The sequence below is a fragment of the Aspergillus campestris genome (assembly GCF_002847485.1).
Source record: "Aspergillus campestris IBT 28561 chromosome Unknown P168scaffold_1, whole genome shotgun sequence".
NCBI lineage: Eukaryota > Fungi > Ascomycota > Eurotiomycetes > Eurotiales > Aspergillaceae > Aspergillus > Aspergillus campestris.
This window is the reverse complement of record NW_020194336.1, coordinates 1,683,095-1,709,625: the sequence shown is the minus strand read 5'-3', so window position 1 is coordinate 1,709,625 and position 26,531 is coordinate 1,683,095. Positions and strand designations below refer to the sequence as shown.

At 51.1% G+C, this 26,531-nt stretch overlaps 8 protein-coding genes across 8 annotated transcripts; 3 read left to right on the top strand and 5 right to left on the bottom strand.

Annotated features, from left to right (window-relative positions):
* Positions 1 to 117: 117 nt before the first annotated feature.
* P168DRAFT_246716 (tubulin-binding prefolding complex subunit YKE2) lies at positions 118 to 1,550 on the bottom strand. Its single transcript, XM_024834052.1, has 4 exons — positions 1,073 to 1,550; positions 803 to 998; positions 690 to 750; positions 118 to 621 (listed from the first exon to the last, which is right to left on the bottom strand). Exons 1-4 carry the CDS (start codon positions 1,131 to 1,133, stop codon positions 565 to 567), a joined length of 375 nt encoding a protein of 124 aa, XP_024696873.1. The 5' UTR covers positions 1,134 to 1,550; the 3' UTR covers positions 118 to 564.
* On the top strand, positions 1,388 to 3,451 carry P168DRAFT_286420 (AAA family ATPase VPS4). Its single transcript, XM_024836341.1, has 4 exons — positions 1,388 to 1,937; positions 2,045 to 2,374; positions 2,430 to 2,880; positions 2,941 to 3,451. Exons 1-4 carry the CDS (start codon positions 1,642 to 1,644, stop codon positions 3,160 to 3,162), a joined length of 1,299 nt encoding a protein of 432 aa, XP_024696872.1. The 5' UTR covers positions 1,388 to 1,641; the 3' UTR covers positions 3,163 to 3,451.
* A 5,511-nt stretch (positions 3,452 to 8,962) lies between these two features.
* On the top strand, positions 8,963 to 10,065 carry P168DRAFT_294371 (AMMECR1 domain-containing protein; the record flags this gene model as incomplete). Its single annotated transcript, XM_024837950.1, has 2 exons — positions 8,963 to 9,480; positions 9,588 to 10,065. The coding sequence occupies 2 exons, from the start codon at positions 8,963 to 8,965 to the stop codon at positions 10,063 to 10,065; spliced, it is 996 nt and encodes a 331-aa protein (XP_024696871.1).
* Positions 10,066 to 10,624: 559 nt separating this feature from the next.
* P168DRAFT_229730 (serine/threonine-protein kinase) lies at positions 10,625 to 12,032 on the bottom strand (the record flags this gene model as incomplete). The annotated part of the gene is made up of 4 exons (XM_024833200.1): positions 10,625 to 11,231; positions 11,287 to 11,617; positions 11,684 to 11,774; positions 11,853 to 12,032. 4 exons carry the CDS (start codon positions 12,030 to 12,032, stop codon positions 10,625 to 10,627), a joined length of 1,209 nt encoding a protein of 402 aa, XP_024696870.1.
* Positions 12,033 to 12,805: 773 nt separating this feature from the next.
* Positions 12,806 to 19,684, bottom strand: P168DRAFT_301011 (DNA polymerase epsilon catalytic subunit POL2; the record flags this gene model as incomplete). The annotated part of the gene is made up of 2 exons (XM_024838487.1): positions 12,806 to 18,836; positions 19,077 to 19,684. 2 exons carry the CDS (start codon positions 19,682 to 19,684, stop codon positions 12,884 to 12,886), a joined length of 6,561 nt encoding a protein of 2,186 aa, XP_024696869.1. The 3' UTR covers positions 12,806 to 12,883.
* A 506-nt stretch (positions 19,685 to 20,190) lies between these two features.
* sik1 (snoRNP complex protein NOP56) lies at positions 20,191 to 22,347 on the bottom strand. Its single transcript, XM_024840690.1, has 3 exons — positions 21,893 to 22,347; positions 20,710 to 21,829; positions 20,191 to 20,624 (listed from the first exon to the last, which is right to left on the bottom strand). Exons 1-3 carry the CDS (start codon positions 22,054 to 22,056, stop codon positions 20,361 to 20,363), a joined length of 1,548 nt encoding a protein of 515 aa, XP_024696868.1. The 5' UTR covers positions 22,057 to 22,347; the 3' UTR covers positions 20,191 to 20,360.
* Positions 22,348 to 22,368: 21 nt separating this feature from the next.
* Positions 22,369 to 24,604, top strand: P168DRAFT_286414 (chaperonin-containing T-complex subunit CCT6). The gene is made up of 7 exons (XM_024836340.1): positions 22,369 to 22,512; positions 22,574 to 22,668; positions 22,723 to 22,744; positions 22,806 to 22,847; positions 22,907 to 22,927; positions 22,980 to 23,153; positions 23,213 to 24,604. Exons 1-7 carry the CDS (start codon positions 22,471 to 22,473, stop codon positions 24,434 to 24,436), a joined length of 1,620 nt encoding a protein of 539 aa, XP_024696867.1. The 5' UTR covers positions 22,369 to 22,470; the 3' UTR covers positions 24,437 to 24,604.
* On the bottom strand, positions 24,545 to 26,324 carry P168DRAFT_286413 (putative histone acetyltransferase (MysT1)). The gene has a single exon (XM_024836339.1). It carries the CDS (start codon positions 25,848 to 25,850, stop codon positions 24,753 to 24,755), a length of 1,098 nt encoding a protein of 365 aa, XP_024696866.1. The 5' UTR covers positions 25,851 to 26,324; the 3' UTR covers positions 24,545 to 24,752.
* Positions 26,325 to 26,531: the final 207 nt, after the last annotated feature.

The window sequence follows — 26,531 nt, the reverse complement described above, 5'->3', positions numbered from 1 at the left end:
AGGATGGGCGGGCGAGTTTCATGAAGTCAATGAATCGTAATGGAGTTTGGATGAGATGCTTCTCAGATGTGGCTTCAGAGAATATACTACATATAAAGGAATATTATCTGAGCTGATGTTTTGTTTGGAATTTGTAGAGTGGACCCATAAATACTAGCAATATTATATATTTTTCATCAGGGGTATCGCCTTGAACAAGTCATGGTAAAGGCAGTTGGTCGTCCCAGTGACTTGACGTCTTCTAATATTTTATCATCACAAGCTTGCCCACCCTTTCAGCACCACCATTCCTCCACTCCCAATTCTCAGCAGACCATTTCACTTGTATGGGTCTTTCGAAACGGTTATTTCGAATTGCACTGTGACTCCTTGTTCCCGCCATCCAGGACATGGCCACTTCACGCTCAATTATGCTCGGGGAGCTACGAATCCGAGGTTGAAGCTTCTCTTAATCAGGGAATCAGCTACCAACCCTCCACACTCCCGTAACCCATGCATGTTGCCTTGGCTGGACACGCAGGACCATCTCGTCCAACAGAGCTAGGTAGGTAGTATGCGATCTGCTCAAGCAGAGGCAGAAGCCGCTGCAGCCTGCTGCGCCTGGCTCTGCAATTGGAGAACCTAGATAGAACCATCAGACCCCCCTTTTCACAAGCACACTTGCAGCACCATCCGGGACGCAAACTTACCTCCGCGCGCTTGCTGTCACTCTGGTCCTCGTTTTCCTTGATCTGCCCCTCAATTCGCTTACTATCGCCTCGTTAGTATATTGTCTTGTAACGAAAGTCACAGCGCAACGTACATCTCCTTGTCGATGAACTCTAACCGTCCCTTGACTGCCATGACCGCCTCGCTCTTGTCCTGCTTCAGCAGAACGGGCCCGACGAGCTTGTAGATGCTGGATTCGTCGTCCAGCGAGTCGAACTCCTTCTGGACTCCTTCATTTTCCTGTTGCTGCGACTCGAGCTTCTGGCGGGCATCGACCAGACCTTGCATGTCTATAGACCGGAGACGAAGTGAGCTTGATAGTGATACCAGTGGTGAGGGGAACAGCATGGGGGAGCGGACATACCGGTCTGGAGCTTCTGGAACTCCTCCGAGAGAGCTTGCATTCGCTTCTGAGCGTCCGCCATAATGAAATAATAGAGAAATAGGGGGTCTGACGAGAGAGATGGAGTGGTGCGTGAACGAGTCGACTTCAAGTTTCTCAGATAGATCGATACGATGATGGTTGGCGGGGCGAATGGCAAAATGGAGCGGAGCGGAGGGGCAGAAAAAGGGCCCCAAGAACGGGTAAACAAGAAAATGAGAGAAACGATCAACGTCTCCGCCCGCCGCCTTTCGTTCTCTCCATCTGCTCGTTCTGTCTTATCTCTCTCCTCCCCCGTCAGACTCACCTCTCGTTCTCCCACTATCCTTCCTGTTTATTCCCAATTATCCATTTCTAATCCTCCTAAAGGTCCATTGACCTTGACTGCTTTGAATTCTCGGACCCATCCCTACCCGCATTTCTCCACACCGTCTGCGAATCAGGCGTCTGCCATTTTCCTCCCCGCCTTCGATCATCCCTCCCTTCAAGACGGCCTTACAGAAGTGACAAGAGAACGAGCGGATACCTACTCCCACACGAACCCTGTCAACATGAGTAATACCGACTTTCTCGGGCGGGCGATTGATACGGTCAAGAAGGCGATCGAGCAGGACAATGGGGGCGAATACGAGAAGGCCTACCAGACGTACTACAGCGCGCTCGAGCTATTCCTCCTCGCCTTGAAATGGGAAAAGAACGCCCGGTCCAAGGAGATGATTCGCGCAAAGGCCGGCGAGTATATGGCTCGTGCGGAGAAGCTGAAGAGCCATTTGGATTCGCAGGATCGCAAGAAACCCAGCGCGGTAGGCGCCAATGGTAGTGTGGCGCAGGGGAGCGGAAAGGGAGGGTATGTGTGGACGCTCTTTTGTCTCTCCTACGTGGTTCCGTTTCTATGACGAACGGCCACGCTCATTGGGAAATTGGAACTCCTGGGCTAACGTAGGACTTGTACAGGAAGGAAGAGGACGCCGAAGATGCGGATTCAAAAAAGCTTCGATCGGCCCTGGCAGGTGCGATCTTGACGGACAAGCCGAATGTACAGTGGGAAGACGTGGCCGGGTTGGAAGGTGCGAAGGAGGCCTTGAAGGAGGCGGTTATCTTGCCTATCAAATTTCCGAATCTCTTTACAGGGAAGCGACAACCCTGGAAGGGTATCTTGCTCTATGGGCCTCCCGGTACGGGAAAGTCTTATTTGGCCAAGGCAGTCGCAACCGAAGCCAACAGCACCTTCTTCAGTGTCAGCAGCAGTGACTTGGTGTCGAAGTGGATGGGAGAGAGTGAAAGGTACGGTGTCACTTGCCATTTTTGAGGCAGATCTGGGGACTAATCTCTCCTGCAGACTTGTCAAGCAACTTTTCAACATGGCCCGCGAGAGCAAGCCGGCTATTATCTTCATCGATGAAGTCGATGCGCTGTGTGGGCCGCGTGGCGAAGGAGAGTCAGAGGCGTCGCGTCGCATTAAGACAGAACTGCTCGTGCAGATGGATGGTGTAGGGAAGGACTCCAAGGGTGTCTTGATTCTGGGCGCAACCAATATTCCGTGGCAACTTGATGCTGCCATTCGGCGTCGTTTCCAGCGGAGAGTGCACATCAGCTTGCCGGATATCAATGCCCGGATGAAGATGTTCATGCTGGCTGTGGGCTCAACCCCGTGCGAAATGACCCAGGCCGACTACCGCCGGTTAGCGGAGATGAGCGAAGGCTACTCGGGTAGCGATATCAGTATCGCAGTCCAAGACGCCCTGATGCAGCCAATTCGGAAAATCCAATCAGCTACGCACTACAAGAAGGTATGGCCGTTCTCTTGGAAATTGAGACCGATAATATGCGGTGGCTGACTCGCGCTACAGGTACTGGTAGACAACGTGGAGAAACTAACGCCATGCTCCCCTGGCGACGAGGGCGCCATGGAGATGAACTGGACCACTGTAGACGGCGACAAACTCCTGGAACCCCCCCTCGTCCTGAAGGATTTCATCAAGGCTGTCCGCAACTCGCGACCCACCGTCAGTGGCGACGACCTGAAGAGGAACGAGGAATGGACCGAAGAATTCGGCAGCGAAGGCGCATAAGTCACCTGCCCATCTCTCCTGCGATATTTGCTTTCCAAAAAGATGGCCAATCCGCATTACATCATACCCGTTGGGCTTGGTTACCGTCTGACGATTTATGTCCCTTTTTTTCTTTCTTTCTCTTTTTCTCCCCTTGCTATTGTGGTTTGCCTCTTCCTTTTCTTTTCTCCCCTTCTTTGTGTGCTGGACTGGACAAAGGATATGACGCGTGCATGTATGGAATGTATGGATATATAGGAGTCACTGGTGGCGTATTATTATATCTATAAAAACATTCAAAGAAGCTTTCTAGGATACTTTATATGGACTTAATTTAATTTAAACAATCTGATAGTAGCTTAGTGGTGATATCAAGGCTGTCTGTCTATATAGATTAACTGCGCACCGCAATTCAGCTATAGTAACAGCAGTGACAGACTACCATCAACGGTTATAAAGGTCAACCATCATATTGAGAAGAATATAATTAAAGTGCAGACACTTGATATAATTCCAGGGAAGACTATACATATCAATAACCAATATACTCACCTACTAAATCCCCTGGTTAAAGAAACATGAAGTTATACCACACGCACGGGATAATCATAGGTGCTATATATATTCCCCACAACCAGACAACCAACGATCTGCTTCACCATTCTTACAACACAAACAACTACTACTATAAAACTGAGTCTAATTTGAAAGTTCACATCTCTTGTCATATTATTCTAATCATCACTCAAGCAAGAAATCAAAGCATAAACTGCATACAAGGAGAATACCGGCTTATAAAACTATATGCATCAGGTTTCCAACATTCTCCGATAGACAAGACAAACGAACCCCACATCCTGAATCGAGCAAACGCCAGAACAGCAATGATAGATAATGGCAGAACGATATGCACGCCTAACACAAAAATAATGCAAAACAAAACAACAAAGCGCAATGGGGAATCTTGATCAAGGTATTGGCCGGCCTTAACAGGGGGCCTTAGAAGCAAAAGAAATCATGAGGGATGGGGTTGGCTAAGTTATAGAACATCTCTTTCTTCCTGGGTAAAAGGGCGGAAGAAAGAGCAAGGGCATGACGGATCACGAGATGGCTTTATGAGAGCTCGCCCTTCTCTTTAGCAAATCGTTCTTGGCGCGCTTGAGACCCTCGCCTATTTTGCGGGCCTTCTTCCACTCCTGGCCCATCCGCTGCATTCGCACGATGGCCTTGACCATGGAGAGACCAGTTCGGAGCTTTTCTCGGGGCGAGCGGCCTTGGATGCGGCCTTGGGGCTTCACGCCCATCTCGGAGATCATGCGGAGGTCGGCGTCGTTACTGTGGGCGGAAGCATGTTAGATGACGATTCATAGTGATAGTAGATAGAAACACGGAAAGAAAAGGGGAAATAACGTACCATGCGACTCGGACCCGTTCACCAAGCTCCATCAAGCCCTTACTCCAGGCGAGATCGCGACGGAACTTCTCCTCGCGCTTCAACCGAGCGCGCAGCCAGACGATCTCCTTGCCCAAGCCGAGGATCTCCTTGTCGTGTTTGCTCTTATTGTCGGTCTTTGATCCCAGCTTCTCCAGAACCTGGTTGTAGCGACCCTGCGTCGCTTCCAGATCCTTGAGCGCCGTCTCGGCCTTCCGTGCACAAAAGGCACGCTCTTCGCGGATCCGGCGCGCCTCTGCTTTCAGATCGCTCAGCTGCGCGTCTCGCTCCGACACTTGCAGAGCCAGCGATTCGGCTTCGAGAGTGGACGACTTGAGCAATTCGTGGAGATCCCGCTGGTCCTCCTGCCTCATTGCTACTCGCTCTAATTCTCGGTTCTTCGTCTTCAATTCCCTGAGCGAGCGATGGGCTTCAGCTAATTGTTTTCGTAAACTCCGGAGTTCGCCATGGATCTTATCGGATGGTGACCCATGAGGAGACTGTGATGTAAATCGGTTCATCACAGCATCGTGGAGCTCTCTCTCCAGCTCGGCGATCCGTGCCTTGCAGCTCCGGACGGACGACTTCTGGTCAGCATCACGCTGGATAAGAGTCTTCTCGCGCTTCCGAGCTTCATCCAAGCTATGTCGGAGCATCGAGAGGTCTGCGTTTGCGGTGGAGTGTTCGGGTTCCGTAGTGGGCTGCTGTTCAAGAAGGGCTTCGAGTTCATGCACACGACGCTCAAAGCGCTGGACTTTGCTCTTGGTCACAGCAAGCTCTCTGTCTCGTCCTCCAGAGGTCATGTGTAGCCGGTCCTGGAGCTGGTTGATCTCGGCGGATAATCGGTTCTCTTCCGAAGTTGCTCGCTCAATCTCGGAGCTGAGTTGTTTCTCAACCGCCTCCTTTGCTTCCAGCAGGGACGACTTGTCGTCTTTCAGTCGCTTAAGCTCACTTTCAAACCGCAGGGCAGACTTGCGGAGTTCGACCTTCTCCCGGTCAAACCGTGTCGTGTCGTCAACTTGGTGCTGGACTTGGTCAAGCTGGCCTTGGAGCTCGTCGCGTTCTGCCTCAATTTCAACCACCGAAGTTCGCAGGTCATGTAGCTCGACGTGAGCATTCGCCAGCTGGTCCCGAAGCTTTTGCTTCTCAGAGATCAACTTCTGCACTTGGCCATCTTGGTCGGAAGAACCCTTCTGACTTCGGCCCTTGGCATATTCTTGCTCTTCTTCCAAGCTTGCCTGCAGGACAACAACCTCATCCTCCAGACCCTGAAGCCTCTCCCTCACTGCCACCTCCGCTCGTTTGGCTAGGCGCATCTCTTCCTTGACCGAGAGAAGTTCGCTTCGCTGCTCGTCAAGCACTTGTCTCTTGGTCGCCAAGTCGTCGTTGAGCTCTTTGATTTGACGGCTCAGGACTGCCTCTGAGTTGAAGTGGCGTGCTTTTTCGCTGTCGATGACTTCTTGGAGTTTCGACTCTTTCCCGGTCAGGGTGTGTTCAAGTTGTTCGAGTTTCTCGATGGTCCGTTTGAAGCCAGCTGCCTGGTCCTCGGCTCGGTCCTTTTGCAGCTGCAGGGCCCGTTTCGTACTTTCCCACCTGTCTTGTTCAAGTGCGAACTGGCCTTCCTTGTCTTCAATCTCGTGGTTAAGAGCATCGACCTCTTCCTGTAATTTCTCGATCTCATCCCTGTACCCGACTCGGGCAGTATCCACATCGTTCAATGCGTGTTGTTTCTCGTCGTGAAGAGCGTCCTCGAGGTCTCGTATCTTGGCTTGCGCTCGAGCCAATTCGTGCTGCAGACCGCTGGACTCCTCTGTCAGAGCTTGATGCCGAGTCTGAAGGAGTTCCTTTTCATCCGTCCGATGTTGCATATCCTCCAAGACTTCTTGTAACTGGGCAGATAACTGGTCTCGTTCTTGTCGAACCGATTCCAGTTCGAATCGAGTATGTGAAGCATTTTCATGAAGTTTGTCCTCGTTATCATGCAGACTTTTTTGGAGGGTAAGATAACGCTCCTCCAGACGAGCTTCGTTGTGAGATTTGGCATCCAGCTCGTCCTTGATCGTATCATTCTCTTGCTGTAGGATTCTAAGCTCTTCTTCGAGTCTGGCAGTCTTCTCTTCCAGCTGCCGAGAAAGACCTTTTGTGTTGATAGATTTGTTCGCCATTTCTTCGTGCAGCTCTTGAAGATCCTGTTCGGCCTTCTCCCTGTCCTGTTCGGCCTGGCTTGCCACGTTTGTTGCCTCCCTTGCCTCCGATCTCGCCTGATCGAGAGAGTCCTGTAATTCTTCCATCTGCTCGTTGGCCTGTTGAAGTTTGGACTCAAGATCCGAGAGGGCGTTATTGTCTTGATCATCCCGATCCTTCAGGTCTTCAAGCTGCTCGTCGCGTTCCTCAATGATGCGCTCCTTTTCTCGAAGGGACGCCTCTAAGTCTTCAATATCGTCCCGCAACTTGTCGACTTCTCGAGATTGGCGATCCTTGGCTTCTCGCAGTTCTTCTTGAAGCTCCCGCACTTGGCTCTCTCTCCCCTCAATCTCCTCGCGCATCAAATCCAGTTCTCGTTGGATTGTGTCATCTGTCTGCCGCCTCCGAGACTTCTCTCTGAGCTCCTGGAACTGTTGGCGATATGATTCCAGATCACGTTCGGCCTGTTGCAAGTTCTTCTTATATCGGGCGATGTCTCGTTGCATGGTGAGTTTCGACACCTTTAGTTCCGTGTTCTCTCGCAGGGCTGCTTGATTGTATGCTGGGCCGGCCTTTTCTATCTGCTCTTGTAAGTAGTGAATTTTCAGCTTGAGGCCAAAGTTGTCTTTATCCAGTTTATCAATCATCTGAAAAGGTCAGTATACATTGGACGAATCTAGCAACAGAAAAACCAAGACCATTCACCTTTTCTTGTTCTTTAAGTGTCATCATGTTCTGCCCATCGTTCAGTACTCCGCCATCTCGGCTGGCTAATCCCGGGAGTGGCGTGCTTTGCACGCTGCTGCTAGCAACCTGGGGAAGCGGTGTTGGCTGATCATCGGTCACATCTTCCTCGTCAATCCCAGTCATTTCCATAGGAGGCAATCCAGGGGTGTTGATATTGCTCCGATAGCTCGCTCGCAGGTAGGCTGGGGTCTTTGGGGCGCCGGTGTTTTGTCGCATCGCGGAGAGGTTTTTCATATAGTTGTTCTTGGTGGCGCTTTTCATCATTGGGGTGAATTCGCCTTTCGGGGGAGGGGCGGAAGGGAGTTGTTGTCGGTTGTTAAACGCGCTTCTCGACGAGGACTTGGGACCAGAACCAGCACGCGGCGTGCTCAGCCGGAAACCCCCCGAACTGCGCCTTCTGCCATCGCCAATGACCTTGAGGATATCCTCCTCCTTGGAAGGGGTCGCGAACGAGTTTTCGACTGAATCGAGCGCGGACAGGTTGTTCCGCGTGGCGCTTCGAAAGCCGTTGGTCAAGTAAGTCGCGTTTCCGTCGACTTCGGTGCGCGGGGTGTCAATATACGGCAACGCCATGGTCGCCGGGGACACACGCGCGACGAGGGATCAATGGGTGTGTTATCCGGAGAAAATGTATGTTGGGTTCAGACAGCAATCATGTCCGGGGTATTTCGCGTCTCCAACTGCAACGACAACGGAAAGAATCATGAATAATCGGGATGGATAGAGGCAATGACCCGTGTTTTGGGCGGTGAGGATCGACATGTTGACATTCATCCCAATCAGGACTAGCGCCCGGATTCCCCATCGGGCCGGTTGAAAGTCGCGTTTGCATAACTTGCTGAGTAATTATGGTGTCATTGCTTTGTTCATGGGGCGAACTGGTTAGACACCACGAATCTGTTTGCCACACACACACAACCAGGCTCATGCTGCAGGTTGGCAAATGATCCAGATTTACCCTGCCTCGGCTTTTGCAGTACGAAAACCAGATCGGATAATCGATCAATCTAGAAAGAAAAATTGCCGCTTATCTAATCTAATCAACCATGGGCTGGATCACGTGGCGACGGCGGGGTTATCTTATCGGGGACTTGTTGCGCCTCCTCCCCTCCTCCTCCTCTCCCTCTCTCTCACATCTTCGTCCTCCGCCACGTTCTTGTGATTTTCTCGCCTTCAAGCCAGCTCTCACCAAAGGTCTCCCACAGCTGGCTTTCTGGGGCTTTCTCAGATCATTCGAACACTGACAACTCACGCAGGGTCTAGTACGCTTCGGCAAAGTACTGATCTAATACCGGTACTCGTCGACAAGAGAGACAGCTGCCTCAGGTGGTTTGGGTCATTCCTAGGAGCAAAGAAGACCGGTTTCGTTTGAGAATCACAACGGGCGGAAGAAGAAATCTGTCATCCTGGGCCCCAAGTCCGAGTATTGCACTTGTTCAAGACATCGACTGCAAGAAAATGGCAAACCCAGCCCAATGCTACTATTGTTTCGAGACTCTCGCGGCGTCCTTCAAAGACCTCGAGCCTCCCAGTCTTTCGACCGTGGAGGATCTCTGGGAAAGGCACGAACAATTAAAAAAGCTAGCCGCTTTGCAAGACAACATGGATGGCACCATTGACGAAGACGACGATCCAAGCAAATCTGACTACACACCAGCTATCAAGCCACCAGGTGTCCGCCGGCTTCAGAGTGAGATGTCGTTAGATTCTAGCCCATCGAATACTCCGTCTGAGTTTTCGAACAATTCGTCGCACTCGGCCCTATCGAACTTGACGGGTAACACGACGCCCAGCTCTCAGTCTCTACAGCCAGAGTCGGCAGGTCACCTTGCCCACCGGGAGAAAGTTCGGCGATATCCGTTGTTTGTCACGTGGAACACCATCTCGAAGAGCGGTCACAAGTCTCTGCGTGGATGCATTGGAACCTTTGAGGCGCAGGAACTCTCTGCTGGCCTCCAGTCCTATGCCCTCACTTCGTAAGTATTGATATATGTCCCTTGACATGGCTGAATATGATAGGATCTTTCTTTCCCCTTATCACCTACCACAAGAAAGTAGCCAAAAGACACTGACAGCGTGACAGCGCTTTTGATGACACTCGGTTTTCCCCGATCCCGGAACAGTTGTTACCGTCGCTGTCGTGCTCGTTGACACTTCTGGGAACGTTTGAGCCTTGCACCGACGCCCTAGACTGGACTCTGGGCGTGCACGGGATCCGTATCTCCTTCATCTACCGCGGCAGACGGTACGGCGCCACCTACCTTCCAGACGTCCCGGTGGAACAAGGCTGGACCAAAGAAGAGACAATCAAGAGCTTGATGCAAAAGGCCGGCTGGGACGGCGCCACCGAGAACGCCGCGCGGAGGTTCCTCCGAGGCAGCAGCAGCAGCGCCGCTGCAGGCACCGCCTCCACCAATCCCTGGGACCAAGTTTCGGATTTTCGTGCTGTCAAGTACCAAGGTCACAAGGCGTCGGCAACCTATGCGGAGTGGCAGGACTGGCGGAAGTGGGTTCTGTCTCTGGAAGACGGAAGTGACAAGCTTTTGTCTCCGGAAGCCTAAGGCTGGCTGACAAAAGCGAAGAGCTATGATTGTCTTTCTTGGTTGATCTGGGGATGCCATCTATAGCGACGGATCTAACGATATGACGGTGTCTATGAGGACAGTATGGAGTTGTTATGGCGTTTTTCATCTATTGGGCTTTCGTGTTATGGACAGTATCATTAGACACATTTCGGAACTCCTAGATGTCCACGACCGTGCATGTCATTGATTGATTTAATTTGAGCGTTTTTTTATACTTCAGATAAGCTATTAAGTGAAGTAAACAGCCTCCACCGTACAATACTCTGTAGACTTTATTTACAATATAAAGTCCAAAAAAACCACGACTGAATCCCATTTTAATCTAAAGCAAATGAACATCGAAGTATCAGCAAACTGCTTTTAAAACTAAGCTCGTTGGTTTGGTATTCCAAAATGCTAGTAGTATTCAGCAGAAAAGACAAATATGCTAGATAGAACCCGCTTCGGAAAAACGGGAAGGGAAAGGAAACAATAAAAAAGCATAAAAGCATCTCCGCTACGTCTATATGTTCATGACTCCCGCTCTCTCTGTCTGTCATTTCTTTCCAGACCGCGTCCACAATCCCGCCACCATCTCTTTGACCCGTCGCTCCTGGTCGCGGATCTGTTGCTCTGTCTGGCCGCGGGCATCTCCACGACTGTCGACCTCCATGTTCTGGTCGTAGACTTGTTGCGGCGGGGTAGGGTGTTGCTCCTCCATGACTTCGTTTCCGTTTACCCGCTCCGGCTTGGGGTCAACGCTCATGACGCCGTCCATCATCAAGCCACCACCTTCGCGCAGTTTGTTGATGGCACGGACGGTATCGATCGCTTTGTGGAGCGTCCGGCGGGCGTTGAAGTTCTTCTTGACCGTGGGAAGGAGGTCTTCGCCGGTGCCGAGCTCCGCGGATGGGTCGTAAGGTGGGTTGACCCAGGCATGTTGTAGTGCTTCGTGGGCGGTCATGCGCGCATTCGGCTCCACGGTCAGGCATCGTTTGATGAAGTCCCGGGCACTATGAGACACCCCACGCCAGTACTCCAGTGGTGTGAAGGCGTAATCAGCTGCAAGGATGGCCTGCATCTCTTCCAGGTTTGAGTCGCGGTCAAAGGGGGTGTATCCGCAGAGCAAGAAGTAGGTGATCACGCCGACAGCCCAGATATCCCTAGTCGATTGGTTAGTCTACTCAGCATGATTTTAATGCGTTAAGAAAAACATACACTGGCTTCCCATGGCCACTCTTTTTGAAAATCTCGGGGGCCATGTATCCCGGAGTGCCACAAGTGGTGGTTAGGACGTGGAATTGCTCCTCATCCATGATACGTGACAGACCAAAATCCGCAATGAGCAGGTCTGCATTATCTTCCGGGGTGCGGAACAGAAGGTTCTCGGGTTTGAGATCGCGGTGCACGATTCCGTGATCGTGCAGATAAGCCACTGCGGACAGGATTGCGCGGATGAGATCCGCAGCATCCGACTCGTAATAGCTGCCCTTGCGACAGATACGGTCGAATAGCTCCCCACCCAGCGCAAGATCGGTGACGAGGTACACTGCAGAGCGACAAAATAGTCAGACACCGCCCCAAAACCAACACCAGCTTATCAGGGAGAACGTACGATTGTTCATGGTCTCGAAATAATCCACCAATGTCAGGATATTCTGGTGACCCATCGACACTCTCTTCAAGATGGCGATCTCATTCCGAACCTGCATCCACCCCAACGTGGCATCATTGTCAGTCTCTGTCCGTGGGCGTGCACATTGCGGGGTGAGTAGAAGACGTACCATATGTTCCCGCCCCGCCATCAATCGCTTATTGATCACCTTGGCCGCATAATACTGACCGGTGTCAATATGAACGCATTCCTTTACCACCGAGTACGAACCGGCGCCTAGTGTCTTCCCCGTCTTGTATCGGCAAGGCTGGACCTTAGGCCGGCCGGCCGGTGGGGTTTGCGCTGCCATCTAAGGCGTCTTGAATGGCGTTGTAAGGATATCGTAAAGATGCCAGACGGAAAGAGCTCGATGAGAACTTCGCCGTCTCAACGAGAGGGAGGAGAAGGGGGATCTAATATCGTGTATTGTCTATTTTCTAGTAGTGCGGTCAGAAACATAGCCTCGCTAGTTATACAGCCTTGAGTAAAAGCCACAAAATCATGAGGTGGACCAGGGACACATAGCCCAAATTATCATGCAGAACATAAGGTTCCGGACTAACCGATTAGAAAGGCGACCAACCGCGTGCCTTTCTTGTGTGCTTGGGAGTCTTGCAACGGCGGCTTATGATAAGCAGTAAGTAGCTGACTGCGGGGTTGCGAGGGGAGGCTGATGTGATTATGGTGGGACTGTCAAGTTCCGCTGGGAGAAGGGGCACAAAGGACGTGAAAACTTGTAGGATATAATGGCATCAAATAGAAAAGGAGGGACCAGTGTCATATGCAGGCTGAAGGAGGAAGAAGCAAGGCCGCAAGAAGTGTGGACGAGAGAGAGGTAAGTGGAGAGGATGACGGCGAAGGAGGGCGGCCTCAGGCTTGGCTCGGGCGGTTAGAATTTCGATGAACCAATTTTATCGATCGATCGACATGGACATTGTCCGACATTCTACTAAACAGTACATACTAACCAAATTGGTCTCCAAGTATCGATTTCTACTGTATGAGATTGTTTGAAATAGTACAATGACTTCTAATAAGATTAATAAACGCCTAGTCCAATGCAATCCCATCACATCCTACCTAACCGCCAATAATTCAGAAAACAACAGACATAGAACATGATCATAAAAAGAGATAGGAGAGGGCCAACAAAAGCTAGCATCACATGTGCCCGAGGACCTCTCCCACCACAGTGTTTAGAAGCTGGAGTCCATGAAACTTGGCCACGCTCTCCAACACTCGCAGCTTCTTGTCCACGGCTGCCCGGTCCATTGTCTCCACCCAGGCCCCGCTACAGGAGCAATGCTCCATGAACTCGCTGATCTTCAGTCCACCGCACTTGGTACACTTGAGATCCTGCGTCGACCACCCGACAACCATGCTCTGAACCTCGCCGATGAGCATTTCTTCCTGCGCGAGCCGGTCGTACTCGGTCTGGCAGAAGGGGCAGCGCCACGGTTTACTCGCCGCCTTCCGTGTGTCGGTCCCCGGGTCTGGTAGCAGGTCTTCGTCTCGACAGAGGTCGAGATCGCGGACTAGACAACAAGCACCGCAGGTGAGATCGGGCAATTTGAGGCTCGCCGTCGGGTTCTCGAATCGGCCTTCTTTGCTGAATTCCCGCACTTCGAATAGCGCAAGGAGTTCACGGCGCAGAAGCCGGTTTTCCATCGACGTGGTCTTCGACAGACTGAGTACCTGCATAAGGAGCTTCACTAGTTCCAGGACCGGATTGCGCTTCTCATCGTTCGGGTCTGACAGGACACCCGGAAGAACGGGGAATGTGTAGTCGGATATGAGTTCGGGATGCAGCATTTCGTCACGCTGCCGGCGAATCAGCCCGGCGATTTGCTTCTTAAGAGGCTTCGAGAACTTCTCGGCGAGGGTGGCAGAAATATCTTCGCTATCCTCGTCGCTCGGGCGTCCAATCGGAATTTGAGTCATCCGAGGCGTGGATGAATCCTCTGTGTCAGGATATTTGAGGCTATGCATCAAATCAACATACTCCACCACCCAGTCATTGAATATGGTCTGCATGGGTGCTGGCAGGGCGCGGCTCAGCTGCCAGTGCATAACAGTCTTGAGTTCCTGCTCATCAGACCCAGTAACCTCTTCGCAGCCTTTGCCACCATAATTGTACTCGTCGTACCAGACCAGGTAGTCCCAGTATTCCTTGATTTCCAGGTCGATGAAATGGAACGAGGGATTCGCCCTGATGGACTTCAACACGTATTGACTATAAGCGTACGCGTTGCCGACTTCTGTCTTTGTCGTTTGAAGTAGGAGGCGTGTGGAGCTCGCAAAGACAATATTGGAACCGACCCGTCGGAACTCGGCCATCAGCCGCTGGAATGATTTCCGAGATAGCATCCGCACGTAGTGGTGTAGCGATTGATCGTAGAGACACGATAAGGGGCTTTCAACCCATCGGATAAGGTGTTGTACCATGATGTCGGCCATACTATTCCCCTCACAAGCCTCGGTCCACCAATGCTTTACCATTTCGCGTAGCACGTAAGCCCCAGCAGAAGCGAACGCCTTCTCCGAATAGAGAACGCCCGAGTCATCTGCTTGGGCAGTCTGCTCCGACGATGCCAATAGTGTGTCGGCCCCTTCCATTTCGTTGATAATTGACGAGGTCAAAATGGTGTTGATAGCAAGGTTGCGGACTTCGAGCTCAATGCATACAGTGGTGTAGGCACTGGGAACGTTGACAGAGGGCATGGCAACTTTGTCGAGGGGTCCCAGAACGTCATCTTTTTCGTAACCAGCATGGTCCGGCCTCGGGCTCAAAGACCACCATAGAACAACGTTATTTTGCTGGAGTCGTCTGGCGTAAGATATGTCGATCAAATATTTGGGATCGTCGCTTTCCAGGTTGCACAAAGGCACATCGCCGTATCGAGAAAGCAAAGTCAAGTGTTGGACCCATGCAGAAAGATAGAGATAGTGTGTGACTATCCGCCTTGCGATGAATGTCTGCCAGCCCAGTGGGGGAAGATCCATGTCAGAGACTTCCGGTTTCACTGGCAGCACTGGGAATTCTCGCAGGATGGGGATGTCATGACACAACCGATCTCTCTGCTGCGATTGTATGACAAGGACGGTGGGCTGGACTTCCTCATTGCGGAACTTCTTGATCAAGTCACCAACTTCCAGGTGGGCCTTCCTTCTGGTCGTGACCTGCGTAGTCCTGAAGTGGATCTTCTCCGGGTACTCAAAGGCACCTTGTAACTTCTCTTCTGCCATGTTTTGCAACCTGCGTGTAAGGAGTTCCGAGTAGATCTTGTCCACATTGGGGAGGCCCTGAACATCTCTTGTGCGGTTCAGAATGACAATATGAGCTTCCTTCTTCGTTGTTGAGAAGAGAGCAAAAACCTGCCTATCGCCTGAAGTCACATGGTATAGATAATGATAGGCCATATGTGCGTCCAAAAGATATGGCTGCTCAGAAGTCGTACGGCACAGAGACGAAAGCTCAAACCCTTGGTCTAAACCTTTGCCCAGGACCCCTCGCTGCTCCTCATCAAAAGTGCAAATGCTACCCAGCTTAAGGATAGCCCGAACATTCAATGGGATATTCTTCTCATAAACACCCTCTACACTTGGATGCTGCAACAGAACATCGATATTCTCTGCCTCTTGTAACCATGTCTCCTCGGACAATGTCATCTTGAAAAGATGGACCGAAGGATGTCCGTTGGGCAGAGTATGATTCACCTTCTCAACCTCACAGTCTGGGACTTCGACATCTGGGAGAGAGTCTTGCTTTAGGTTGATGTAAACTTGTCGAGGCACTTTGACAGTCAGGGTATGTATCTTTCGGTCAATTAGAACGAAGGCCTTCACAACACCGGGTCTAGATGTCTCGGAAAGCTGTAGGACCTGCCAAGTACTGATGTATAGCAATTCGGCCTGGTTCCTGAAGAGGTGGCTTAAAGAGTCTGTGCCAGCATTACCCTTCTCGCCAAAGAGTTGACGTCGGCGTAAGCGGGCTTGCTTTTGGATCTTCCATTTCTGTTTCTGGTATTGGATAAACCCAACATAGTCGTCCGAAATCGACGGCATTTTGGGCGGGAGACTAGCGAAAGGATCCAATGAAGTTTTCGGGGCATTTTCAGGGTGCTTTCTTTTCTGTGAGATTTTGGGTTCCGGCGACTTCAATTTGTCGGCTGAGCTTGCCATCGCTTGCTCGATATCGCCTACATGCTGGACACGATGATCAAGAATGTTGGTCGATATGTCGGCTAATGGATTTTTCTCCGTCTTCTGGAAAACATCCGTCATTTTGATTTGCTTGAACTTGTCGTCCTTCATGTTGATCCGCCGCTGAAGCCAGTCAGGGTGAGCGACACGGGGAACCGGGTTCCGGATTTTCTGAAGAGCTGCCGGGATCGTGATTAGCTTTTGGACAACTGAACCCAGTCGCTCCATATAATAATTCCAATCGAGGACGTTTCGAGGGTCCATATCGCCAGGGTCGTCCTTAAGCCACTTCCTTAGGAAGTATCGCTTGACATTCTCCTCAGCTGAAAAGATCGCTACTGGAATAGCACGTTCAGTCACTGGTGTATTCCTCGGCCTGGAAGATATGATGTATTTGCAGTTTAGACCCTTGTCTTTGACCATCTGCTCTCCTAGGAATTCTGCCAAGCGACGGGCGGTCGTGATAGAGGTTGACTTTTGGCTTCCGTATTCCTCAAGAGTCTTTGTCATGCTTCGATTTTCCGAGATCAGCTCGATGAGTTCTTCGTCCGATAGAGTCGTGCCATGGTCGTAGAGCACGTCCAGCCATCGATCAGCGACGCGGGCGACGGCAGCATAAGTCTCCTCAAGTGTCTCCCCCTCAAGGAAAAACCGGAAGATCTGGGTTTGGAAGATCTTGATCAATTTCAGTTCTCCTCTTCGCTTAACTTCGAATCCCTTCAACTCTGCCAATGACCCATCGTGGTTAAAGACGGCGTAACGCTTCTTCAAATTCTTGTCTTCCTCCTTGGAGGTGGGTAGAATCATTGCTCTGTACGGTCCGTCGACCTCGAAGAAGATGGAGTTTTCGCTGTAGGTCTCGTATCTGAAGGCCTTTGGGTCACTCAGTGTCTGGTACTGGTGGTTCGTATAGCTTCCATGGACAAGATGGTTGAGCATAACGCAAGGATAGGAGATTCCCAGTTTCTTGCCGTTTTTCATGGTAAATGTAAAGTTCTCGGGGAAGCTCCCGGGAAGCATACACCAGATACCGTCGGTATCGAGCTCCAATGGCCGCCCAATGCGTTCAACGAGCTCCCTTGCCATTTGAATGATACGAGCACCCGTCAAACAGGTCACGCCGGCCATTTCCATGGAATACCACCGCGAGCCTTTTCGCATCACGTAACCGTAGAAACTGTTTAAAATGACCTTGTGTGCAAGCTGTAGGGAGTCGAACAAAATGATCATCTTCTTCGCCTCGTCAATCTCCGCGGCCGAGCCACCCGCCGCCTTGAGCGAGTCTGTTTTGTTCTTCCAGACTTTTTGCTTTCCCTTGAAGTCATATCTTCGATCACGAAAGTTTCGTACTGTGTCTACATAGAAGGGATTCTCTCGTTGGCAAATGATAGCCTCCCGGACCATGGTCTTGCTGTCATGGATCTTGTGGTAGATCTTCTTGCTATAATCCTGCAGTCTCTTCTTGACGATTGTGGCCTGTTCCTCGGTGCTCATGTCGGCAAAATATCTCATCGGGCTCAGCTTCGTTTTTCCGGGAAACCGTTCATTTGCGACGGCGTGCCGGATCATATTATATTCGTCACGCTTAGCAGGGAGGAATTCGCCACGCCATGCCCAGGGCATTCGCCTATCACATGATTTACCAGGCCTGTTGAAGTCGCAGGCCGCGCAATTCGACTCATCAATCATCGAGTCGGGTTGTAATCGGTTCGTGATCATGATGTTCGGGTACATGGAGGCGACATCCAAGTGATAGATGAACGGCACTTCGTCTCTCTGTGGCCTCTCCCTGAGATCTACCAATTGCTTCGCAATCTGAGCCCTGACCTCATCGTAGTTGGCAATATCATCCATTGATTTTTTCTCCTCAACTTCGATACTGAATCGCAAGGCTGCATCCAAATCACGTAAAAGCTCGTCAATGGCGGATGGCTGGACGTTGAAAGTGACTGGGATGTCACTTCGGAAAACACCAGCTTCTATACTTTCGACATGCCCGCCAACATAGGTCTGAGATTCGAGCAAATGTCCCTCATAGAACGACTCTGGTGGGTCTTTGTGTTTGTTCGGAAGTATAATCTCGCCTTGGTAGGCTTGCACCATGAGTAGCATCTCACAAAGTGTGCCGGTACCTTTCCGTAAAGTTTCATCGGCGTTCAGAGGGATAATGTTGCAGAGCGAGAAGATGAATGGGTGGACGTATTTCATATATAGATAGTAAGTGGCGACGGCATCGGAAACTGAGTATTCGGCCAAGGTCTGGGGGCGTTCACTCGCATATGGTGTCATGAGTTCCGGGTCTAATTCATCAGGGTCGTATCCAAGCTTCGCAACTGTGACGGCCTTCAAGCCACGACTGCCTTGAGGAAGGTAACTATCACGGTTGACCCAAGCAAAACAGTCCATGTGCACACAGTAGTCACTTTGGTATATATCCTCATTGTTTTTGCGGAACCCGATTTCGGTGTACATATCAATCCCGAGGACGCTCGCTCTTGCTTCAACGAACGGCCAGTCGAAAAAGTCACCGTTGTAAGTAGCGATGATGGTCGGTTTTGCTTCATTGATGTGCTCGAAAAATCGCTCTAGGACGCCCCTTTCGTTGGGCTCGTTGAAGACCATGAACGGTCCTTGGTATTCAGGCTTTGGCGTGTACTCAAAGTCGTCGATATCTTCGGAGACGATTTCCCGGTTCGTAATCAGAAAGCCCTGTCCATCAATCATGTACGATATCATCATGATCTGATCAATGACCGAGTCTGGAAATTTGAGCGGAAGTTTAGTTGTCTCGATATCGTAAGCAAGCACCACTGGATCCGGTCGTTGGACTCGTTCTTCCAAGCAAGTCAAGGAAACAACACCATGCTTCGCCTCTACATTATACCACTTTCCAATCCGGATATCTGATGAACTGCATTAGCCGAGAGGTCTTGTAGAGAAGTGGTGAACAATGGTGTACCTTTGTCAATCGCTACCCGGACATGGTAAGGAACGTCATATTCTCGAATATCAATAATAAAATCACTCGCATTCGTACGCCCATTAGTTCGTGCCTCGTTAATTAATTCGTCATCAAAGAGATCAAATCCCGCATTTGCGCTTCGGCATCAGATTAGCTGAGGACAGTAGAAAGATTGATTCCAGAACAAACCTTGTGGTCTCAACATAAGTATCCATTACACTTGCATTCTTCTTGTTCTTCTCCGCCAACGGGAGTATAGCTTTTCGAACATCCAACAAATGGCTCACGTTTGCGAAACTCAATTGAAGGAAGGGCCGTCGAATCCCCAGCAGATGGTTTGGGAGTTTGAGATCATCCCTTTCCACTCGCTTGATTTTCTTGACAAGCCCTTCGAACGCCCGACGGCACCACTCTTCGACTTCTTGCTCGTGGCCCTTCTTGACCGCGATGAGAAAGTACGGGTCATACTCGACAGTCGCCTTGAAGCTGGTACCGCCATCCTCCAGGAAGTAGTAATCCACACCAGCACGCCCTCCCTGCACATTGGAATCCTCGACGGACGTGCTATGCATGTTGATCAACCATCCAGCCCTCTTCTCACCGGCCTCGAAGCGCGGGAATCCCAGTTTCTCGTCGATGCTGTTCGCCAGCCGTATCGCCTCGAATTTCTCATCTTGGGATGTCGCTTCCGTCGAACGAAGGGAGGAGAATTCGACCGTCTTGGATTTTCGCGGGTTGAAGGACGAGTTGTTTGACCGAAATTTGTTTCCGAACTTGGAGGGCTTTCTCGAAGCCATCGTGACTGTTGTGCGCCCGCCGTCCGGGGCTGAGGATCAGTGAAAAAACACCAGAGACGTGATGCGCATGGAACGTGGAGGTAGAAGGTAGATTAATATGGAAATTCGCAGGGCATAGTTAAAAACCTGCAACAATTGGTCGTGAAATGGGGTATCTTGAATGAACACTGACTGTGTGGTCCAATGTGATTGACTTGATTCCAATATTGGGCCCAATGCCCATCCTGAAAGCGCCGACGCGTTCGCGTTTCCACTATACGCGTACTAATTGGGTTTAGTTCCGCGTCTATCGGATAAATTACCCACTTTTGCTATATTGGGATTATATAATATCCGATATGCTACCGACAACCTGGATAGGAAAAGCAGCCCAGTAGAGCCAAAGTTGAGTTTAAGTATTCCCTATAGGTCGTTCATTTGGTCTTTCAAGACAACCCTAGCTCAATCCAGCATGTATAGAAGAAGAAAAAGATTGGGATACTACGGCGCGAACCACATCTGAAAGAGCAAATTGGAAAGCTATCTTTTTAGTACGACATAGGCTTCAATCAAATAATTTACAAATACCCAGCCCATTAGGTCGTAAATTGGAACAAAGCAAGAAAGAAATGGCAATAGAAAATCAACCCAACAACGCCGCGACAATGACGCCCTCGTGTCCCAAGACATGGCATGTTTATACCTTCTTCTTCTTCTTGGACGGCTCGGCATCGGTATCGTGCTTCCGCTTCTTCTTCTCGGATTCGCCATCGCCGACGGACTTACGCTTCTCCTTTTTCTCCTTCTTGTCCTTCTTCTCGCTCTTCTCCTTCTTCTCCTTCTTTTCCTTCTTCTCCTTCTTCTCCTTCTTTTCAGCCTTGGCATCGGCATCTTCCATCTCCTCATCACTGCCGGCAGCATCGATTTCCATATCAGCAAGGACCGAGTCCATGGCATTTTTCTGTTGATGAATCAGCACTCGGGTTTCAGATCAAAATGAAAGAGAAAAGAAAGGGTAAGGAAAGAAAGAATCGGTTTCAACATACCATGGCAACCTCGTTCTTGGTGGGGGCAGCACCAGTGGCGTAGAAGTCAAGACGCTCCTCAACCTGCTTCTTCAAGGCCTCACCGAACTTGGTCGAGGGCTCCTCGGAGAAGTTGTCAATTCTGGAGGCGATGGAGCACTTGTTCGCAAGGAAACGCGAGATGCGGCCCTTGTTCTTGGGACCAGCCCTTCCAATGAAAGACGAGTGGTACAAAAGACCATACTTGGGAGTGTTACCCTTGGTCTTCAGGGCACGGAAAAGGGCCTTCTCGGCACCGAGGATCTGCACAGTAGAGGCAGGGTACTTGGACAGATTGGTCAAGCTACCGGCGTGAGAGATCAGACGGGCACCGACGATGTCACCGAGCAGGGCAGCAAGGTTGGGCGCCACGACATTCATCTTAGAGACCAGGTAAGAGTGCAGGGACTTGCGGTACTGGGAAAGGCTGACAACTCGTTGCGCGAAGGAGGTGACGTTCTCCATGTCAGTCTCGGAAATCTCCTGACCCATGCTGTGCTTGGCAGCATCAATGATGCTCTGGGCAATACCCTCATCATCCTCCACCAGGGCAGCCAGGTCGTGCAGTTTCTCGTCGTTCAGCTCATTCTTGTCCTGGATGAACAGGGCAAGCTGGGCATAGCGCTGGTTATCCGAAACAATCTTGACCAGTTCAGGGAAATGCCACGAGTACCACTCGCGCACACGCATGGCGAAGGTGTTGATCGCCTTGTCAAGCCCATCCAGGATAGCAATGGCCTGGATGATATGGTTGTCGTCACGCTGAACGGAGAACTTAACCTTAGCACGCGAGTAAGCGTGACCAAGACCCAGTTGGGCGGTGTTCATATCACCTTCGCGGAGCTGCTTCAGCAACTTGGAAGCATGCTGCCTAGTACCGCGGAGCATATCCTGAACGACTTCACTGGTATCGCCGGTTTCGCAGTCCACGAAGTCGAAGGCAGACTTGATGCTACCAGCCAAGGCCTTGTCCGCGACACCCAGAACAACCTTCTTCTTCTTGTTAGGCTTGGGAAGGTTCAACTCGAGGAACGAGATCAGGGTGTCCGAAGCGACACCTTCCGAAACATCGTTGATTTCGCTCAGGGCCTGCTTGTTGTTCCTGGGGATAGTCAATATTTTTTTTGTCTTTTTTTTTCGGCTTCAACCTCCAAGCAGAACATACTCAAAAGGCACAAAACTGGCCAAATCAACCATCTTTCCAAACTTGGCGAGATCATTCACACCCTCCTGAACTTCTTTCAAACTGTTTCCAACGGTGTCGCTCTGGTGGGCGACCTTGAAAAGACCGTAGCCCACAGGGCTTTCGAAAAGCAGGAAATCGGCCATCTTGTACACAGGGGGGCCAATGACCCGATAAAAAATTATTTAAATAAAAGAACGAAAATGCGAACACACAGGGAGACTCCTCTATCCTGTAAATTCGGCGGGGGTGGGTTGGCGTGGACCGACGTGGATTTTCAGAAGGAGACGAAGGACAAAATTGGAAGAGTCGAGCCGTCGAAGCTCTTTTTTTTTCTTCTCATGTCGGCGCTAGTGCGAACACCGAATGTGGGCTTTTTGCCAAAACCAGTCGCTCACCGCCTTGGACGGCAAACACCCGCACCACCACCACTATCGAGTTTGTGCAAGCCCCCGGACTGCTTCTTTGGTGCTTTGCTACTGGAAAATATCGGCAAAGCGTTGTCTTTTCAATCTTTTTATATTAGATTCTGCTGCCTGTCGCTTTGATTGCCGCAGAAAATGTCGGCTACTCAGTTACTCAACCCCAAGGCCGAGTCGAGAGTAAGTGGCAGAATCCCCATAGCCCCTCAGTCGCCGGACATAAAGCTAATAGCATATACAGCGGCGCGCGGAGGCTCTGAAGGTGAACATCAGTGCTGGTGAAGGTCTTCAGGATGTTCTGAAGTCTAACTTGGGTCCTTCCGGGACGTTGAAAATGTATGTCGCTGCCCTCGAACGACGCTGGGTTGATGCTAACCTGCACGAATTTAGGCTGGTGGATGGTTCAGGCGGAGTATGTCACTTCTACAATTGTTGGAGCAGCGTATTCGGTATCTGACAGTGGGCGTGTATAGATCAAGTTGACCAAGGATGGAAACGTGTTGTTGCGAGAGATGGTAAGTTCGGGTCCCCCCCCCCCTCTCCCATATTCGAGGACGACGACTAACGTGTGCAGCAAATCCAAAACCCCACGGCCGTAAGCTAGTTCCCTTTTTTTCGAGAAGTGCCCTCAAATTGATATCGTGAAGGTTATGATTGCCCGAGCTGCCACCGCACAAGACGACATCACTGGTGATGGAACGACGTCCGTTGTCTTGTTGGTGGGAGAACTCCTGAAGCAGGCGGAGCGTTACATTTCCGAGGGACTGCATCCCAGAGTTATCACGGATGGCTACGAGATCGCGAAGAATGAGGCTCTCAAGGTCAGTGGAAAGTCTTGGTTTCACGGCAATATCATACTGAATTGTGTTTTGCTATACAGTTCCTTGACCAGTTCAAGATTGAGCGCCCTATCGACCGTGAGCTGCTGCTCTCCGTTGCTCGGTCGTCGCTCAGCACGAAGTTGAACACTGCTCTCGCCGAGAAACTTACCCCCGATATCGTCGATGCCGTCCTCGCTATCCACAGACCCCCTACGAAGCCGGATCTGCACATGGTTGAGATCATGACGATGCAACACCGGACGTCTTCTGATACCCAGCTCATCCGCGGTCTTGCCCTGGACCATGGTGCCAGACACCCGGATATGCCCAAGAGAGTCGAGAATGCCTTCATTCTGACATTGAACGTCAGTCTGGAATACGAGAAGTCTGAGATCAACTCCGGGTTCTACTACTCTTCGGCGGAACAAAGAGACAAGCTGGTGGAGAGCGAACGTAAATTCGTGGACGCGAAGCTGCAGAAGATCGTGGAGTTGAAGAAGCAGGTTTGCGGCACTGACCCGAACAAGGGCTTTGTTGTCATCAACCAGAAGGGTATCGATCCCCTGAGTCTCGACGTCCTTGTGAAGAACGGAATCATGGCCCTCCGGAGAGCCAAGAGAAGGAACATGGAGCGTCTCCAACTGATTTGCGGAGGTACTGCACAGAACAGCGTGGATGACCTCACGCCCGATGCTCTTGGATGGGCTGGCCTGGTCTACGAGCACCAGCTTGGCGAGGAGAAGTTCACTTTCGTTGAGGAGGTCAAGGATCCCAAGTCTGTCACCATTCTCATCAAGGGTCCCAACGGCCACACCATTGCCCAGGTCAAGGATGCGGTCCGTGACGGATTGCGTTCCGTGTACAACACCATCGTTGATGGATGCGTCGTCCCCGGTGCTGGTGCGTTCCAGGTCTCCTGTGCCGCCCACCTGGCGTCGGAGGGTGTGAAGAAGACTGTCAAGGGCAAGGCCAAGTGGGGCGTTTCGGCTTTCGCCGACGCTCTCCTGATCATCCCCAAGATCCTCGCCGCCAACTCCGGCCACGACATCCAGGACTCTCTCGCTACCTTGGAGGACGAGCGCTCCGATGGCAACATCGTCGGCTTGGATCTGAACACGGGCGAACCGATGGACCCCGTCCAGGCGGGTGTCTTTGACTCCTACCGCGTCCTGCGCAACTGCATTGCCTCGAGCACGGGCATCGCATCGAACCTCCTTCTCTGCGACGAGCTGCTGAAGGCCCGACAGATGGGCAAGGCGGGTGGACCTGGCGACATGGAGTAATGCGGTTGCTACGTACAGAGGTTTATCAGTCACATAAAGAGCTTGGAAGGTTATAGAGTGGTTCCAACAAAAGAAAACCAATTTTTATTATTATGTATTGTCTGTTTCTACGTGTACCAGATACACACGGAACGCCTTATCTTAATCAATTATCCTAACAAGCCAATTCTGGACAACCTCACAAGCCTAACATATGCAATGGTATCTATCCGTAACGCGTTCCCAGTAATATAAAATGATGCAAACCCCACGCCGCAAAGAACCCAGTGAACGAAAGGAAAAGGTATAATACATGTGCGAGGTGAGTAAGAACAATCTACTCGTCCTCCTCTTCTTCCTCCTCTTCTTCGTCTTCATCTCCTTCATCGCCTGACGTACTGTCTCGTGCGTATATGTTTTCTGGGGCCCATCGCCCGAGAAAACCATCATCTCTTACAGGATCCCGTAGAGAAAGATGGTGGGCGTTCGCCCAGTCCGATACCTTGGACATCCGTAAGACGACCGTCTCCTTATCGGCCATCTCCTCGTTTGTTTTCGTCTTCCGCCTCTTCGACGGGCTAACAGGCTCCATAAGCCCCAGGCCCTTGAGCGCAGTTATAACATCCTCAGCCAGCATACCCGTCGCCAACCCGATGTCTTGAACGGTCATCACTTCCGAAGAGCTTCTCTTCCGAGACGCCTTGGAAGGTGTCTGTTTCTGCTGCGCAGTCTCGTTCGAGTCTCCGGTCGCATCCATGCCCCGAAGCAAGAGATACCTGACAATCCGTTCCTCCCAGAAACGACTATAACTCCTCCGCCCCATTTCACTCAGCGGCTTCTCCGGCCCGCCGATCAACCCAGTATCGCGCTCCCAGTCACTCAGCTTATAACTCACGCCCATCAACAGCTTCCCGAGCTGCTTCCGCTGATAAGGCGGGAAAACCAGAATGCACGCAAGATTATTCGCATCCCACGACAGTTTCTCCTTCGAAAAGAAGCCCAGAATATGATAGGTGTCGGGATCGGCAGGGTCGGTAAAAACGAGCAGGTAGTAGAGGAAGGAAGCGACTTCGAAAAACACCGACTTGTGGTCTAGGAACAGCTTCGCGAACAGAGACAGGTTCTGCGCGTACAGCTTGTGGTCCTCGCCATCCAGCTCCCACACCGAGTATCCGCCATGCTCGTAGACTTTATTGCCCGGGGGGGTCGAGCGGTGCGCGCAGAGGCGCGTGTGTTTCGCGTAGCGGTCGACGTCGCACGAGTAGCGGAAACAATAGCGACACACGTATAGTCGGTCTGTGTCTTTGCTGACGAGATCCTCTGGATAGATGGACTGGTACCATGTCCGGAAGAAGAGGTCGCCTAGTACGACATGTTTCACGTTGCGATCGGTGGGAGGCTTCGTGTGGGACGAGGGCGGGTCGCTAGGAGCCATTCGGCGAAGGCGGCCTCGGGAGGAGATTATTGAGAAAAGGGAAAAGGAAAGAAAAGGGGCGAGGAATCGAGGAGTGATGAGAAGACCTCAGGATCCTACCGAATCCAGATGTGGATGTCGTCGAAGGGAGGAGGTCATTGGCGTTGGGAGAGCGATTCCGGAAGTTGGGTGTGTCTAGTGGAGCCACGGTTCTATAGAGACGATTGGGAGAGGAATTATCGCAAGGTCATGAATGTAAGAGCCATGGCGACCACGCCGTCCATTCCATGGCAGATCACAGGGAGGAAGTAGTAGGTAGAAGTCAACCTTTAATACTGTCGAGAATACTTCACGCTCAGTCCATCCCGTGCAGTTTAGCTTACTGCTGGCGGATGCCTGAGGCTTGATTCTGCCATTCATCTGACTCGAGTTTCCCTTCAAGGTTGTTGTTCCCCTCACTCTCATCTCATCATCATTACCACATTCCGCCTTCTCTTGCTTTTTTGGATCATTAAATCGGGGCCTGATGGTTGTCAATCTCATATATATATCGGGTTACACTACTGATCACATTCCCTTTTGTACGATGACGGGCGGAGTTATCTGCAACTCCTAAGGTATTCAACGGCCGCCACTCGCCCATAGGCAGCAGCATACAGCCTTCTGTCTAGCTCTACCATTCTTTCTCCTTCCTCGTCCACT

What these genes read in the sequence shown, in the direction of transcription:
- P168DRAFT_246716 (XM_024834052.1), bottom strand. Translation starts at nt 1,133, where the DNA reads ATGGCGGACGCTCAGAAGCGAATGCAAGCTCTCTCGGAGGAGTTCCAG. An exon ending in GAGTTCATCGACAAGGAGAT is followed by an intron (nt 751 to 802) that starts GTACGTTGCGCT and finishes ACGAGGCGATAG; the next exon opens with TAAGCGAATTGAGGGGCAGA. An exon ending in GTGACAGCAAGCGCGCGGAG is followed by an intron (nt 622 to 689) that starts GTAAGTTTGCGT and finishes GGTTCTATCTAG; the next exon opens with GTTCTCCAATTGCAGAGCCA.
- P168DRAFT_286420 (XM_024836341.1), top strand. Translation starts at nt 1,642, where the DNA reads ATGAGTAATACCGACTTTCTCGGGCGGGCGATTGATACGGTCAAGAAG. An exon ending in CAGGGGAGCGGAAAGGGAGG is followed by an intron (nt 1,938 to 2,044) that starts GTATGTGTGGAC and finishes GGACTTGTACAG; the next exon opens with GAAGGAAGAGGACGCCGAAG. An exon ending in TGGATGGGAGAGAGTGAAAG is followed by an intron (nt 2,375 to 2,429) that starts GTACGGTGTCAC and finishes TCTCTCCTGCAG; the next exon opens with ACTTGTCAAGCAACTTTTCA.
- sik1 (XM_024840690.1), bottom strand. Translation starts at nt 22,056, where the DNA reads ATGGCCGATTTCCTGCTTTTCGAAAGCCCTGTGGGCTACGGTCTTTTC. An exon ending in GCCAGTTTTGTGCCTTTTGA is followed by an intron (nt 21,830 to 21,892) that starts GTATGTTCTGCT and finishes GACTATCCCCAG; the next exon opens with GAACAACAAGCAGGCCCTGA. An exon ending in CCAAGAACGAGGTTGCCATG is followed by an intron (nt 20,625 to 20,709) that starts GTATGTTGAAAC and finishes ATTCATCAACAG; the next exon opens with AAAAATGCCATGGACTCGGT.
- P168DRAFT_286414 (XM_024836340.1), top strand. Translation starts at nt 22,471, where the DNA reads ATGTCGGCTACTCAGTTACTCAACCCCAAGGCCGAGTCGAGA. An exon ending in CCTTCCGGGACGTTGAAAAT is followed by an intron (nt 22,669 to 22,722) that starts GTATGTCGCTGC and finishes GCACGAATTTAG; the next exon opens with GCTGGTGGATGGTTCAGGCG. An exon ending in AAATCCAAAACCCCACGGCC is followed by an intron (nt 22,928 to 22,979) that starts GTAAGCTAGTTC and finishes GATATCGTGAAG; the next exon opens with GTTATGATTGCCCGAGCTGC.
- P168DRAFT_286413 (XM_024836339.1), bottom strand. Translation starts at nt 25,850, where the DNA reads ATGGCTCCTAGCGACCCGCCCTCGTCCCACACGAAGCCTCCCACCGAT.